The sequence below is a fragment of the Phocoena sinus genome, chromosome 19 (assembly GCF_008692025.1).
Source record: "Phocoena sinus isolate mPhoSin1 chromosome 19, mPhoSin1.pri, whole genome shotgun sequence".
Lineage (NCBI taxonomy): Eukaryota > Metazoa > Chordata > Mammalia > Artiodactyla > Phocoenidae > Phocoena > Phocoena sinus.
In genome coordinates this window covers 58,220,488-58,235,446 of record NC_045781.1, presented here as the reverse complement: position 1 = coordinate 58,235,446, position 14,959 = coordinate 58,220,488, and the positions used below count along the sequence as shown (strand labels likewise).

General features: G+C 64.0%; 1 protein-coding gene across 3 annotated transcripts in view; it reads right to left on the bottom strand.

The window, feature by feature from the left end:
- ZFPM1 (zinc finger protein, FOG family member 1) overlaps nucleotides 1-14,959 on the bottom strand; it is a 90,409-nt gene that overhangs the window by 74,774 nt on the left and 676 nt on the right. For 2 of the 3 annotated variants that reach the window (XM_032613091.1, XM_032613092.1), the window contains exon 2: nucleotides 14,823-14,901. In XM_032613091.1, coding sequence (XP_032468982.1) covers nucleotides 14,823-14,901 — 79 coding nt within the window. Of the gene's footprint in view, nucleotides 1-7,298; nucleotides 7,657-14,822; nucleotides 14,902-14,959 lie in introns of those variants that run through there. The other variant, XM_032613094.1, reaches the window with a different exon arrangement.

Below are 14,959 nucleotides of genomic sequence, written 5' to 3'. Positions count from 1 at the left end.
TGGGGTGGGGCCCGTGGGAACCAGGAGCATTGGGGCCAGGGCCAAGCTCGCCCCACGCCGGGGCTCATGGAAGCTGCACACCAGGGCCCCATCACCTCTTTTACGGGAGGGGAAAACACGGCTGTGGAGCCGGCAGGCCCAGGGGAGGCAGATCGAGGGACAGGAGGTAGAGGGGAGGGGCCTGCCTATCTGTGCCCCAGCTCTGGCCCAAGGTCAGCCACCACATTCCTGCCCCAGCGGGCGCTGCCTTCTCCCAAACAGGAGACTGGGGGGGGGGGGGGGGGGGGGGGGGGAGGAGGGAGGAGGGAGGGGTGGCGGGGAGGAGCTGGGCCCAGGAGGCCCTGGGAGGACACAGGATGACTCAGGAGGGCAGGACAGGTGACTGGGGGGCCGAGTGGGCACTGCCCAGAGAAACCTCGGCCCTCCTCTGGGGTCCACAGACCCAGCTCCTGGATCGCAAGTTCCTGAGCACGTTACTGTCTCCCAGGGCCTCAGTTTTCTTGCCTGTAAAATGGGTCAGTCAATAACGCTGATAATCGTAACAGCAGGTAAGACCCTTGGGCAGGAAAGGGACTGATGGGGCCTGGGCCCGCCCCGCCTAAGGTGCAGTCAGGGCACCCGGCCCACGACTCCCTCCCTCTTCAAAAACTAACACATGAAGGGGAGGAGGGTGGGAGGCAGGCCTCTGTGTGAAGCGTCCAGCCCTTGGGGCTTCTGGCAAAACGTCAGTAGTGCAACCAGCAGCTCCCAGGGCTGCCACGTCCACCAAGGACCTGCCTGCGGGACCGCACTTTACAGTTTGTATCTGGGCATCTCACGGACCCCACATGCAGGTCCCAGGAGGGCGGTGCTCTTATTAAGCTTCTGCTCCAAAAGCAGGAACCGAGGCAGGAGAGAGGCCACCTGCCCACAGGGTCACAGCAAGGCCAGGACTCGAGGCCACGTGGCAGCCCCCCGCTGCAGTGGCCTCCCGCTCCGGAGACAAGGGCTGGCCTGCAGCCCGGAGCCCTCGGAGGACGGTGCGGGCCCCGATCTCTGAGCTCCCACTCCCTGCTGTGGGGCACCGGGTGGGGATGGAAACCCCGGGCCCGGAGGCAAAGGTCCCTGTCCTCAGCCCGCCCAGTGGTCCCAGGGACAGCTGGGGTGGGTGGGAGCAACACGCCACCCATCGACCAACAGCCCAGCCCCTATCTCACCTGGGATCCCAGGTGTGCTCTGCTCATCACCTTCTGTGTCCAAGCCCCGCGTGAGCACCGGACACAGCCTCTGGGGTAGATGCCGCGTCACGTGTCACCCCTGTTCTACAGATGAGAAAACAGGAGACGCTCCCGGAGGCCACTCAGCTCGGGGCTGTGGTGCTGGAGTTGAAAGTTGGGGGGTGGGGGTGGGGGGAAGAAGGACAGGCCTCTCTCAGACCCAGACTGCCCTCATCGCCTCCTTGCCTGAAGGCAGGACTTTAGTCCCGGCCTCCTGATGTCTTCAAAACCTCATTTGCAAAATGGGGCACTGGACTGGGATGTGCCCATTGAACCAGGGGGCAAACTGAGGCAGAGAGGGGCCGCCCACACTGATGCTGCCCGGGGACCCTCGGCAAGCCGCCGTTCCTTTCCAGGCCTCCAGCTCCTCCTCTGTGAAATGGGCACAGGGACACAGGAGGCCCTGGGGTCCTCTCAGTGGGCTGCCCGACCCCACAGCCCCTCAACTCTGGGCTGGCTTGGTCCAAACCCATCCAGAGCTCAGGCGGGGAGGTGAGGGGTGGCTGGGGGACAGAGGAACCTCGCTGACAACTCCCCAGTGCAGCCCCTCCTCTCTGACGAGGAAACCGGAGCCCGGAGAGGGCAAGCAATGTGTGCATAGCCCGGGCACCTGCCCGGCAAGTTGTAGCTGGAACGGCTGGAGGCGAAGGCCAGCCACGAAGAGGAGAGACGGGAGGGGGGCAGGTGCAGGCCCCACTTCCTAGGCAGGGTCCTCGCATGTGTCTCACTCTCTGGGGACAGCTTGGGGAAAGGGATTTGTCCGTCACAGATAAGCTGGAAACCACAGATCTAACTTGACCGACGGACCACAAAGATACTGTGGGGGAGGACGATGGGGATGCTGGCAGCTGTCTGAGAAGACGTGTGTTTCCCGTCTGTGCGCACAGCTGTGCTCAGGGACCACCAGCGTCGGCATCCCCATTCTGCAGATGGGGAAACCGAGGCGAAGGCACTGAGGCTGGAAGGGGCTGAAAGAAGCCAGAGAGAAATCCTCCAAGTCTCGGCTCGAACCCAGGCCCTGGTGAGGGGGCAGCCCTGACGGGAGCCTGCCCTCCCCTCCTCACAGGGACACATGCACTGCGGCCTGAAAGCGGCTGAGCCCTTACCCACGGGGCCATCCGCCTCCTGCTGCCAAAGCCGAGGACACGGAGGCACAGGGGTACACTCCGCAGGTGTTGCTGCCCCCTCTCCTGCCACCCTCTCGGGCCAGGCCACTCCTGCCTGGGTAGGGAACAGCAGGTGAGGTCCACAGAGTGAACGTGTGATGGCGGCCTCAGTCTCCCCGTCTGTGAAATGGGGACAGGGGCCATGGGGCAGCGCCAGGAAGATCCAAGGGTATGGGGGCCGGTGGCAGGAGCCCAGCCAGGCACCCGGGCCCGGGGCTACGGGGCTGGCGACAGCGGCCGGGACGCAACAGCTGCCTCCAGGAGAGGGCCTGTCGATGGTAGATAGTCCGCCCGGGAGTGTTATTCCCGAGCCCGGCAAGCCCCAGGAACGTCTGGTTGGCATAGAAACAGGAGATAAGGGGTACAATTAATGGCATCGTGTTCCCTCCTCCTTTCTTCCCCAACTGACCCATTTAAATCCCTGGCGGTGCTGGTGCCATGCTGGGCTCCCAGTGACCTCTGGGGAGGGGCTGGCTAGGTGGGCGGGATGAGACTGGGGCTCAGGGCACTGGCAGGGCTGGATGAAGCCTCCTGGGACCCCACCCCCCTACCCTGCGCAGAGACATCTCCGGAAGGAGGTCACAGGAGACTCGGCAAGGGCAGGGCTGGGGAGAGACCCCTGGGCACCTCTGCTGCCAGAGGCCCATTTCACAGGTGTGGAGACTGAGGCCGGGGAAGCCCAGAGGCAGACAAAGGCAAGAGACTGTGGGAAGCAGCGTGATGTTCACAGCGGGGCCAGACTGCCTGCCTTCCAACTCTGGCTGTCATTTTCTTGGGTGAGAAACTTAACTTCTCTGTGCTTCGGTTTCCCCAAGATGTAAACGGTAGGAACAGGACCTGCCTTAAGATAACACGTGGCCTGGCACAGAGTAAGCCCCGTGAGTATTAGCTACTATAGATATCATTATTACTATCTAACGAGCAAATGAGCCGTCTGTCTTCCCAAAGGCCCAAGAATGCAGGAAAACCAGCGTGAAGGCCCAGCCTCGGGGCCTGAGAGCTCGGGGCCCCGGGGCCCCCGGCTGCCGCCCACCAGAGCTCTGCTCAAGGCCAGGTTCAGGGAATGGGGGCTGGGAGCCAGTCTCTGCGTCTCTAAGGCCCCGGTCGCTGGCTCACTGTAGCTTGGCCCCCATGCCCCCAGGGCTCTGAGGAGGGCGGAGGGCGCCGAGGCCAGCTGAGGGCAGCCATGGTGCCCGTCCACCCCCGGTTGGCAGGCAGGGCCACACCTGATTTCCAGAGGCGGGAAACTGAGGCTGCAGAAGGCACAGCTACCTGCTCACGGGGCTCGAGTTACGGGCAGCCGGGTCGCCAAAGCCCCGTGTTTCCTTGCTTCTCTGCCATCGCAGTGGGGTGGTGGGTACCGCAAGGTGACCCCTGGGAACCAGGCAGCTTCCCAGGAGCCTCCCACACCTGGCAGGGGGAGGTGCATCGCTCTGTGCAGATAATCCTCTCAAGTCCATAAAAACTGAGAGACCACCTCACCCCCCTTCCGGCCCAACCCAGTCTCTCTCCGGAACCGGCCCTCACCAGAGGCACAGCCAGCCTCCAGGTGGGCGTCTGCCTGCTGGGGAGAGCGGGCAGGTGGCTTAAAGCTCGGAGTGAATGAGTCATGCTGTGGCCACCAATAATTTGCTTAATCAAGCTCCGAGAACGTGTGAAAAACACCTCCATCTGCAATGGAGCAGCCGTTCGGGCTGGGACTTCTTCCGGGAGCCCCGTGCCTGGCTGGCCTCGATTTCCACTTGGCATCTGGAGCCATGGTCCCCAGGGGCCCTCCCACTGCAAAAGGGCTCTGTGGTCCCCTCGGCGTCCCCAGTCTGACCTGGGGGCTTGCTCCTGTCCCCACTGTCCAGAGCTGGAAACTGAGGCTAGCCCAACTGTCCCTGGAGGCACCCCCAACAGCTGGCCTCTTCCTGACCCCCTCTGGGGGTCCCCCCTTTCAGGCAGTGCCCCACCTGCCCCCATCCACCCCCACCTCCCCGGTTTCCACCCTGCTCTCTGCTGGCCCCCCGTCAGCTCACCACTCCCCTGGCTCCCCGGGGCAGTGGCTGCGACCCAGTACTCGCACTCAGCAAGTGCTCAGTGAAGACGTCCTGAGTGAATGAAGGCAGGTCTGAGCAGACCTTCCCTTCTGATCTGGGGGACCTGCTCAGAGATGCCAGCACACTGTGTCCCCTGCAACCTCGGCTCGGCAGCAGAAGCCACTTTGATTCTTTTTTCAAGAAAACTCCACGCAGCTTACACTTACCACTTGACAGGAAGAACACCAACCCCAACTTGATTCAAGGGGGAAAACACCCTCTCTCCTTCTGGAGGTGACAACCCTGACTCTGCTATCTCACACCATCTAATAGGAATCAGGGTTGGGTGTCCTCCCTCCCCTCCTCCCCGCTCCTGGCCGGTGCAAAGTCAGTTTTCTTTCATTTTGACGGACTGTACCACCCGCAGGGGGAGGATCAACTTCCTGGCAATGAAGTGTGTTTGGGATGAAAACTCGCCCAAACGGACCCAGGCACGCACGCCCCTCCACCCCTCCCCGGCAGGTCGGAGGCCCCCCACTCGCCCCAGCCGCGACGCCCCCGCGCTGTTGTTGCCTCGAACCCGGCGGGGCCTGGTGGCCATAGATAAGGGCTCTTATCGCTTTGGGAGATCGCCATCCGGCCGACCGGCCCGGCGCTTATCTGAGCTCACATCGACCCGGGCGGGAGGAAACCTCGGCGGGCCCGGGCGCCGGGGGTCCCGAGCTGCGCTCCGCCCCGCGCTCCCCGCCAGCGCGGCCCGGCCTATCGTCGCAGCCATCTGGCCGGCCAAGGCCGCGCTCCCGCCTCGCCCTCCCCCGCTCCCACGTTTGAAGTTAATAAATGGGAGCGCCTATCGCCGCCGCCATCGGTTGTGCGCCTTATCAGCGCGGCACATCTATCTCTGCGCGGAACAAAAGGCGCACAGAGGCGCGGGCAGCTGCGCCCCGGCTTTGGTGGGGGCCCGGGGGGGCGGCGGCCCCAAGCGCTCGGGCCCCTCCCCTCCACACCCGCGGCCTGGTCGCAGGTGAGGCCAGAGCGGCGGGCACACAGCCGCCAGGGCCCTACGCACAGCCGCAGGCAGAGGGCGGGCGGCAGAGGGCGGGCGTGCGGGCGCCGCCGCTTGGTGACAATCGGCGCTCGCATCTTAACGCGCCAAGATCTGCCAGCGGGAGGAGGCGCCCGGGGCCGCGGGCTGAAGGGAGGGTGCCCCGGCCCCGCCTCCCAGGGCCGGCCCTCTCCCCAGCCCGCTTCCCGGGCGCGCTGAAGGTGGACCGCGGGGGCTCGCCCTCGCGCCCGCTTGGGTCCCTGTCCCCAACACGCACCGCTCGGTCGACCCAGCTGAGCCTGGGCGCTCGCTCCGCTCTGGGCCTTATCGGCTCTGGCGATCGGCTCCCAACCTGCGATCTCCCTGCCCGCGCTATCTGCATTTCTCATCACGCTGAAACACATACACACGCACACACGAGAACAGACCGAACAGAGGCGCACAGGGGAGGAGGGGAAAAAGAAACCAGAGAACCAGCGCAGATCGGGACCTGTGGGTGGTTTTAATACTTGAGTTGACTTGATAGAAAGCGACTTTCGGAAAACAGGTCCCGCTTGCACACTGAGGAGTCGGGTTACGGGAACCCGGATTCATGCTTGCCTTCCCCCTCTCTGGGACCTCGGGAGTAGACACTCCCCCAGGAGCATGCACACAGGGTTCTGGTGGCAATGGTCATGTGGACAGAAGAGGCAGTGCGGGGGAACATGGGGCTGGGCAGTGGTCTGGCCCCCTCTTCGCCTCCTGGGCAGCCCCAGCGACCTGCTGGTCTGGCCGGGGAGATGTGGCCCCGCACTCTGGCCCTGGCAGCAGAGGCGCGAAGTTATTACTGGCGTGGGGTGGGGAGCCGTGCTTCCTGTGCACTGCCCTCTCTCTCCCTGCTCAGGCAGCCGAGTGGCCCCAAGAGTACGGGGCGCTCTTATCTCGGGGGGGCATCATCAGTGTGGACACAGCAGCTGCCTGCCCCCCTCCCCCACCGGGGGAGCGGCCTGCGGGCCACACGGGTGAGACACTTGGACGCGTGCGGAGGCGACCCTGGCCCAGGACTGAGTCCCAGGAGACCCCTCCCCGACCCCTCGGCTAGAGGGTGTGTGTGACCGCAAGCCACCCAGAGCACAGCGCCCCTGCAGTCCTGGCTGGGACACAGGGAGGGGAGGACCTCCAGGAGGCTGTCCCCGGGCAGGGAAGGCTCGAGTTCGAGACCCAGAGACAGGGCTGGAGCCCAGCGCGTGGGCTGAGGTAGCTACACCTCCACCCCCCAAGCCAGGCAGCTCTGCAAGCCAGCGGGAGTGGGGGTGGGCGCCGGCGGGTCTCCGCCTCTTGGCCGTGCACTTCCACGCGCCCCGGGTGCCCCCTCTCCCTCCCAGGTCTCTCTCTTTCTCCCTCTAGATACAAAGCCTGGGAGAGTCAACCGCGCGAGATAAGATCACAATTTCAGCCCGTCCCGACAGAGCGATCTTATCAGGATGGGGCTTGCAGAATGGAATATTTTAAACTTTATCTGAGCCCAGATCGGGCCGCCTTATCGCCGCACCATCTCGGGGGATGCGGGGGAGGGGCAGGCCGCGAGGTGGCCGCGCCCCCAGCAACCCCGTTCCGGCCCTCTGGGCGGACACCCCCACCAGGCGGGACCCCAGGTGCCGGTGCCGAGACGCGGGGAACCGGCCCGCCAGCGGAGATTAGATTACGGCGCGCTTGGCACACAGCGTGGGGGGCGCGGCGCGGGGTGAAGGTCGCGGGCGCCGCGGGCAGAGCGGGACGGACCGGGGGCGGACTGGCGGGGGTCGGGGCCGGCGGGCAAAGTTTGACTCACGCTTGATCTGCCGGGGGTTGCTCTGTTTCCTCCTGGACATGTCTCCGGCGCCGCGCGCCCTCGTGGCGGCCGCCTCTAGCCCCTGGCGGGCGGCGGCGGGCGGCGGGGGCGCGGCGGGGCCGCGGGGCGGCTCATGCCCCCGGCCCCTGGGCTCCGCGGCCGCCCCGGCCCGCGCCCCCAGCCCGCCGCGCCCGGCCCGGCGCCGCTGCGGAGGCCGGAGCCTCGGCCCTGCTGTGCGGCCGCGCGGACCGCCGGGGCCGGCGGGCGGCGGGCTGCTGCCGGCTCCTCCGCCTCCGCGCAGACGCCGCCGCCGCCGCTCGGCTCTTCTCAATGGAACCTGCGGGCAGCGCGCGGCGAACCGGGCGGCCTCGGCCCGGGCGCTCGGGGCGTGCGGGCGGGGCGTTCGCGTCACGGCGCCGCGCCTCCGGGCCCGCCCCCACCGCTGGCCCCGCCCCCAGCGCCGCGGCCTCGCCCCGCCTGCACAGAGTTGGCCCGCCCCCGGGCGGATCTTGTTACCTCGCGGCCCTGGCCCCGCCCCGCCCCCGCCGCCCTGGCCCGCCCCTGGACTGGCCCTGTTTCCTCGCCGCAATGGCCCCGCCCCGCCTTCTGGCCCCGCCCCCAGAGAGCTGAACCCGCCCCCGGCCCTCGGTAGACCTGTGACCTCCTCGACTACTCCTTCGGCCCTACCGCTTTGTCCCCAGACCCGGCTCAGACTCGGCGACCCAAGGCATCCCGCCGCCCCGCGTCCGGCCGGGCTCCAGACCTTCCTGGACCCGCCCCCTCGGCGCAGCTGCAGCTCCGCCCCCCAGCCTGACCTGACCTGGTTCGGTTCCTGGACACCGAAGCCCCGCCCAGACCACGCCCCCAAACCATGGCTCCGACCTCCACCGCCCATGACTCCGCCCTCCGCTCTGTAACTCCGCCTCCAGGGCCTCGGTCCCGCCCAGAACCTCTGGGCTCTGCGACCACCCTCCTCGGCCCGCGGGATGGGGGACAGTGAGGGCCGGGTCAGGAAGCCCGAGGCCTTGACGCTCCACATTGCCTTGGACCATATTTGGGGTTTGGAGCCGGCTCTGACAGGGTGGGGCTTCTGCCCAAGGCTGTGGTGGAAGAGCGGCATCCCTGGGGTTCGCCACCTCCGGTGGCTGCAGCCCCAAGTGGAGAGTGGGGGACTTCGGGTCCTCCTCCCTTGGGCTCAGATATGGCTGGAAATCGGGGGCGGGGGTGGTGTAGAAGCCAGCGGCCTGTGCCTGCTCCCCCCGCAGCTGCCCCCAGGCGTTGCCCCTCTGGGCCTCTCCTCCCCCGGCCGTGCCTCTTCAGGGCGCCCCTGCTGGAGGCCCAGGAAGAAGGCCCTTCGCGGGCTGAGCGAACCCCTAAGCCCCCTCCCCGCCTGGAACAGTCAGAAGGGAGCGAGGTCAGTACTGCCTGTTCCAGCCATGGAAATGGAGACCGAGCCTTCTGTTCTTTGGGATATGTTCATGGGATCCCAGAGGCCCCCCATTTTCCAGGGAGGCTCAAAGTCATACACCATTAGAGTTGTCCTTGGGGGCTCAAGTGTATTCTTTTAACATTCTTGGCCTGCATTTGGTGCCTGCCCCCACCCCCCATATTCACAAGAAATAGGAAGTTAGCAGGGTCCAGGGGCTAATGGGAAGACCTTTGCAAACAGGACACCTGGATGCCTGTCCAGAAAGCTGGGCCCACCCATCTGATGGCAGATACTGTCACATGTGGAGGCTGGCTAGGTACTGAGTACTCTGCCCGTGAGACCCCCCTCATTCTGACTCCTGTTACCTTTGCCCCTGCCCCACGGAAGAGGAAAAGGTTGCCCTCAGAACCTGGGCACTCTCCCCTGCCCTACCGCTGCTCCCAGGAGGGCAGGAGATTGGCAGGCAGGGCAGAAGGTTGAGGTTCACCCCAGGACCAGCCACTGCCACTGGACAGAGAACACTAAGGCCGGGAGGCCAAGAGACCTGTCCGGGGTCACGTGCTCACCAGCTCTTCCCACTCCAGGGCCAAGGGGTACAGCCTTCCTAGAGTTACCCGGTGCTGCACCCCTCCTCTGGGGAGCATGGGGCCCATGGATGGCTGGTTCACTCGGCCCAGGGCTCCCACATGTTTGTCAACTGGACAAGGGGCCCCACCAGTCTGGGTTTCTCATTGGGCCTGCTGCCTTCCCAAAAGGGGGCCTCTTTACAGGATGGGAACCTCACAGTCAGGCAGTCAGGGGGATTCCTGGAGGAGGTGGCCACGGGCTGCACCTGTGCTGGGTTTGACGCCCCATGCATAGCAAGTGACTATGGTTGGTGCTGCTGGAATGCCTGGAGGTCTGTGTTGAGGAGGGTTCTGAGGGTCAGCAGGTGCAGGAGAACCACGATCAATTAGTGATGTCTGTCTAGGGTGCAGCAGGAAAAGAGTGGCAGGACTTTGGCCACTTCAGGTTCTGAGAGGAGAGACAACCCCAGTTGCCCAGGGACTTAGAGGCAGAGGCAGGTCCTGCTGACCAGGATCCACTAAATCATTCTCAGGGCTCAGTGAAAAATGAAAATGTGGGGCCCCTTGTTCAAAAATTAAGAATTTCCGGGCAGCAACAGAAGAGCCTTAAGCCAAGTGCAGGGCTCTGTGCACCTGCGCGGGTCAAGTGCCCATCAAACGCCATGACAGGGGACTTCCCTGGTGGTGCAGTGATTAAGAACCCACCTGCAAATGCAGGGGACACGAGTTCGAGCCCTGGTCTGGGAAGATCCCACATGCTGCGGAGCAACTAAGCCCGTGCGCCACAACTCCTGAGCCCGTGAGCCGCAACTACTGAAGCCCGCGCGCCTAGAGCCCATGCTCCACAACAAGAGAAGCCACCGCAATGAGAGGCCCGCGCAACGCAACGAAGAGTAGCCCCCGCTCTCCGCAACCAGAGAAGCCCTGCGCGCAGCAACGGAGACCCAACGCACCCAAAATTAAAAATAAATAAATTTATAAAAAACAAACAAACAAAAAAACCCGCCATGACAGCCCTGACCCAGGCCCGTGATGTTTCTGGGGCACTTTGCTTCCATGCTTTGCCCCCTCTGTCTGCCCCGCACGGGGATATTATTACCGCCACCGTACAGATGAGGAAACTCCAGCTTGCTTGTGACCGATGGCAGTGTCACAGGACGTCGCTCACACAGGCCACTATACCCTCAGGGGAGGTCTGTTGATACGGACGATAAACTGAGGAAAGAGGAGCAAGAAATGCTGTGGAAAGGCAGGCCCGGCTCAGCCCAGAGCAGGAGCGACCGCCTCTGCCTGGGGAAATCAAGGAAGGCTAACTGGAGGAGGTGCCATCTCTGTGGAGTTTTGCAGGGATCCCTGCTCAGATGGGAGAGGGTTCCATCTGGCCACCTGCATCCCCTGTGGGAGTGCCAGGATTCACATCCAAACATCACTGGTGGAGAAAACGGAACTGCATTCAGTCCACTTGGGGGTTGGCAACACCCACTACGGAGCTGAGAAGGGCTTGGCGTGGAGCTGGGCTGCCCTGACCACGGCCTGGCTGTTTCCTGCTTTGCTGGATTTCAAGGTCTAAGAGTCTGGAGGCCTCTTGGGAAGGCTCCAAGGTTGTCTGGGCCTAGGGAAGTCTCCCGGGGATGGCTCTAGGGGCGAGGTCTTCACCCCTAGCGGCATCACCAGCCTTTTCCGAGCCCTTCTTCTGGGCTGGTTCATGGTCTCTCATGATGTCCTTGACCACCTCTGGTGGTCACCCAGGCAGAAAGTGGCAGAGCTGGGCCTAAGACACAGCTTCCAAGGCTGTCGTAGTGGTGATGAAGACGCTGAGGTTCAGAGTGGCCCTACAGCTCAGAAGTGGTGGCACTTCCTGTGACCCCAGGCAGTCGCACTCCAGAGCCCGGGTTCTTAACCCTGGCTGTGCCCCAGGAGAACTGGGTTTGAACCTTGGCTCTGCCACATTGGAGGCTGTGACCCTGAGCAAGTCCTTAAGCAATTAGGTCCTTGGCTTCCTCATCTCGGGGCGGGGGGCATGACCCTCGGGGCTCCCCTAGCCTTGGTGCCACTGTGGCTCTGGGCTCACGTCTGCTCCACCGCTGCCCTCTGCCCTGTGGGTTGGCAACCGTGGGCCTGGCTCTGCTGATGGGCATGCTCCCTGCTGCCCCGACCCAGAAGGACTACCCGGGGCCAGGCAGTGGCTGCCGGTGGGGAGGGGGCTGATTGTGGCGCCTCCCACATCCCAGCTTCTGCACTGGTTGCTAGGTGATGACCAAGGGAACCACAGAATGTTCTAGACACTTAAGCTGGACACCAAACGATGAAGACTGTCCAGGAGAGAGTGGTGGCAGAAGGGCGTTCTCAGCTGAGGGAAAGGCTGGGAGGGCTGGACAGACCGTGGGGAGCGTGTCCCAAGCCCAGGTCAGGTGAGGGGCCTCTGAAGGCCAGGCCACACTGTGAGCCCTCTTTCTGCTTCACTGTGCCCCCAGTGTCCCTGACTTCACCTCTGTATAGCTCTGAGAGGCCCTGTGGGGACACTGTTGTCAGCCCAACCCCCACTCCAAGCTTCCCTTACCTACCACCCTGACCGCTACCGGATCCCCACAGCCACTCCTGGCCCCACTACAGGCTGAAGCCAGCCGGGCCTTCCGTTAAGCGAATGATAGATAACCTCAGGCCCTGCCCTGCCCTTACCTTCTCCTCTGAACCTCCCTGAATGTGGGTCCCGGTGGCCTGTGGCCACAGGGCCCTTGCACAAGCTGTTCCTGCTCCCCGGTGCACCCTTCCCTCCCACTGCCTGGCCCCCTCACCCTTCCTCAGGGAGGTCCTGACTGCTTCCAGACCACATTAGGCTGCTCCTCTCTGGTCCAGCTTGCAGGGCCCAGGTGCCTTTTCTGTGGTACTCAGCACGCTGTTACCTTACGCTTGCAGGGGTATGAGTGAGTTGTGGACGGTTCCTCAGTGCCAGGGCCCGTGCTGAGCACCGTCTGCTCCCAACAGCTCTCTGAAGAAGGGACGGTTAGAATTCCCATTTGCCAGACAAGGAAACTGAGGCTCAGAGAAGTGAAGTCACTCCCCCAAGGCCACACAGCAGGTTAGCAGCAGAGCAGGGGTCTCCCCAGGAAACCCACGCCTGCTGCTCCAGAATGGGCCCTGGTGGCTGCGCTGGGGGGAAGGGGACCCAGGCCTCGCTCCCACCGCTGCTGGTCAGCCCAAGGCCCTGGAGCCGCTGGGCAGTTGTGCCAGGGGCCCTCACCGATGCTTGTCAACACCGGCTCTGTGAAGGGTTTAATTAACTTCCTGTTTCAAGGGGGTATAATGAGTTCTAAGCACCACGTGACTCCATAGGGAGGTCAAATGGCAGCAAGGATGTCAAAATAAATTAAGTTAGGGATCAGAGGCGGCCTGCAGGAGGGGCAGGGGAGAAGCCGGGTGATGCCAGTGACGACTAGATGCTGCCCGGGCCACCCTGCGGGGAGGGGAGGTGTACGGGGCGGCGGGCTGCTGCCCGGGCTGCCCCCGTGGTGGCTCCGACTGGCTCCGGCCTGGGAGATGGGCTCAGGTGGTCCCTGTTTGATATCCACCGCCCACCCCTCAGACGTCTTGGGGGAGCAGGGACGGGGGGGAACGAGTCTGGTCTCCTCCCGGCTCAGCAGTCCTCCCTGAAACCGGCACCTCTAACAAGCTGCACCCTCTGAGACCCCGGGACGCAAAGGTTCTTGCCAGCAGACTGTCCTCAGGTATTAGTGAGATCCACCCCTTCATGCAGCTGCCCAGGTGTGGCCCATTTACCAGCCAGGCGCAGACAGGAAATATTATCTGGACATTTCCCAACCAAGAGAGTGGGGGTCACGTGGGTTACATCACCAGATAGGAAGCGCACACTTCCTCGTTCGCCCTCCTTCCTTCCTTCCCCCTCCCCCTCCCCTTCCCCCGCTCCCCCCACAGACGTGGATTGCGCTCCCATACTGGGCACTGGAGGTACAACTGTGAACAGCACACAGGACGCGTCACTCAGGGTCCAGCGGCAGGACAATAGCCAGGATTAAGGAGTGGGCTGTGGGGCACATCAGGTCTAAGTACAGCAGGCTGGGGCCTGGGGCAATGGGGGTGCAGCTGCCATCTTAGCAGGTGGTTAGGGAGACCACAGAGAAGAGGTGCCCCCTGAGCAAAGACCTCAAGGAGGGGAGGGGAGGGAGGGAGCCAGGTGGACAGCGGGGGGACAGGGTCCGGGCAAAGCCAGCGAGCCCCAGCACTTAGCCCTCGGAGGGAGCCCCGAGTGTCAGGGCTGGAAGGGTTTTCAGTGATTGTTGGGCCCATTTCAATAGGCAGGAAGGGACTTCACTGGTGGCACAGTGGTAAAGAATCCACCTGCCGATGCAGGGGACACGGGTTCAAGCCCTAGTCCGGGAAGATCCCACACGCCACAGAGCGACTAAGCCCGTGCGCCACGTCTACTCAGCCTGTGCTCTAGAGCCCGCGAGCCACAACTACTGAACCTGCGAGCCACAACTACTGAAGCCCGCGCGCCTAGAGCCCGTGCTCCGCAACAAGAGAAGCCACCGCAATGAGAAGCCCGCGCATCGCAACGAAGAGTAGCCCCCGCGCAGCAACTAGAGAAAGCCCGCGTGCGGCAACGGAGACCCAATGCGGCCAAAATTAAATAAATAAGTTTATTAAAAAAAAAAAAAAAGGAAAACTGAGGCCCAGAGGGCTGGTGATGAGCCTGAGGTCTCTGGCCCCTGGTGGTCACCCCCCTGCCTGGGCCCCAGCAACGGTCCTGGGTCTCTCGGCAGCTGAGACCGAGGTGCGGTGTGTTCAGGCCCGGGAGGGCCATCTGCATCCTCTCTCTGCCTGGGGCTCCGGGGAGGAGGCTGGTGGCCTTGAGTTGCAGCCCACAAGGCCATGCCAGCCGGTCAGCAAGGTAGACATTACCCTGCGGGAAGGGGCTGTGGCCTTGAGCTCCCAGGCGGGCGGAAAGGACCAGTGCCCCAAAGGCTCGGCACGGCCACAGCAGCGGGACCTCGGGCCAACTGCCCTCCCACCAGGCAGGCGGAGACACGGGGTCTGGGGAGACACAGCCTCAGGCTCAATTCTAGAGCCCACCCACGGCACGATCGCAGGTGACGTGGACGGGACCCACGGCCTCCAACCCCTGTCCCCGCACGGGTGGTGCTTGGATGGACCCCGGTGAGGAGGATCCAGCCCTTCCCTGGAGGCCCTTTGCGCCTCTAAGGCCTTCTCTGTGGGACCCTGTACTTGAAGATTCTTCCACCTGCGTGAGCGTGGCCGTCTACACACTCTCCCTGGGAGACCGGATTCTCTGAGCCTAGGAAAGCCCACTTTAATGACATTCTCCAGCAGGGTCCCTGCGAATGTGCCCTCTAGCCACGCGGGCAAGCCTCCCCCTTTACGGGGCCTGGGGATGGGGCCTGGCCTGCCTGCTCCACCACCAGCCGTCTCCCTCCTGCTGCCCTGTCCACCGAGTTCTGGCAGACCCCCACCCGCTCCCCCCGCCCGTCCCCTCCACCTGGCCCTCCTTACCTGGTCCCAGGCACCATCTTCTCTCCTGCCCCGTCTCCAGGCTGGGGGCCGAGGGGTGGTCGGGGTCAGGCTTTGGGACCTGGGAGGGTGCAGTTGTACGATACAGCGCTCATGGGACCTTGCTACTGACCCTCTGT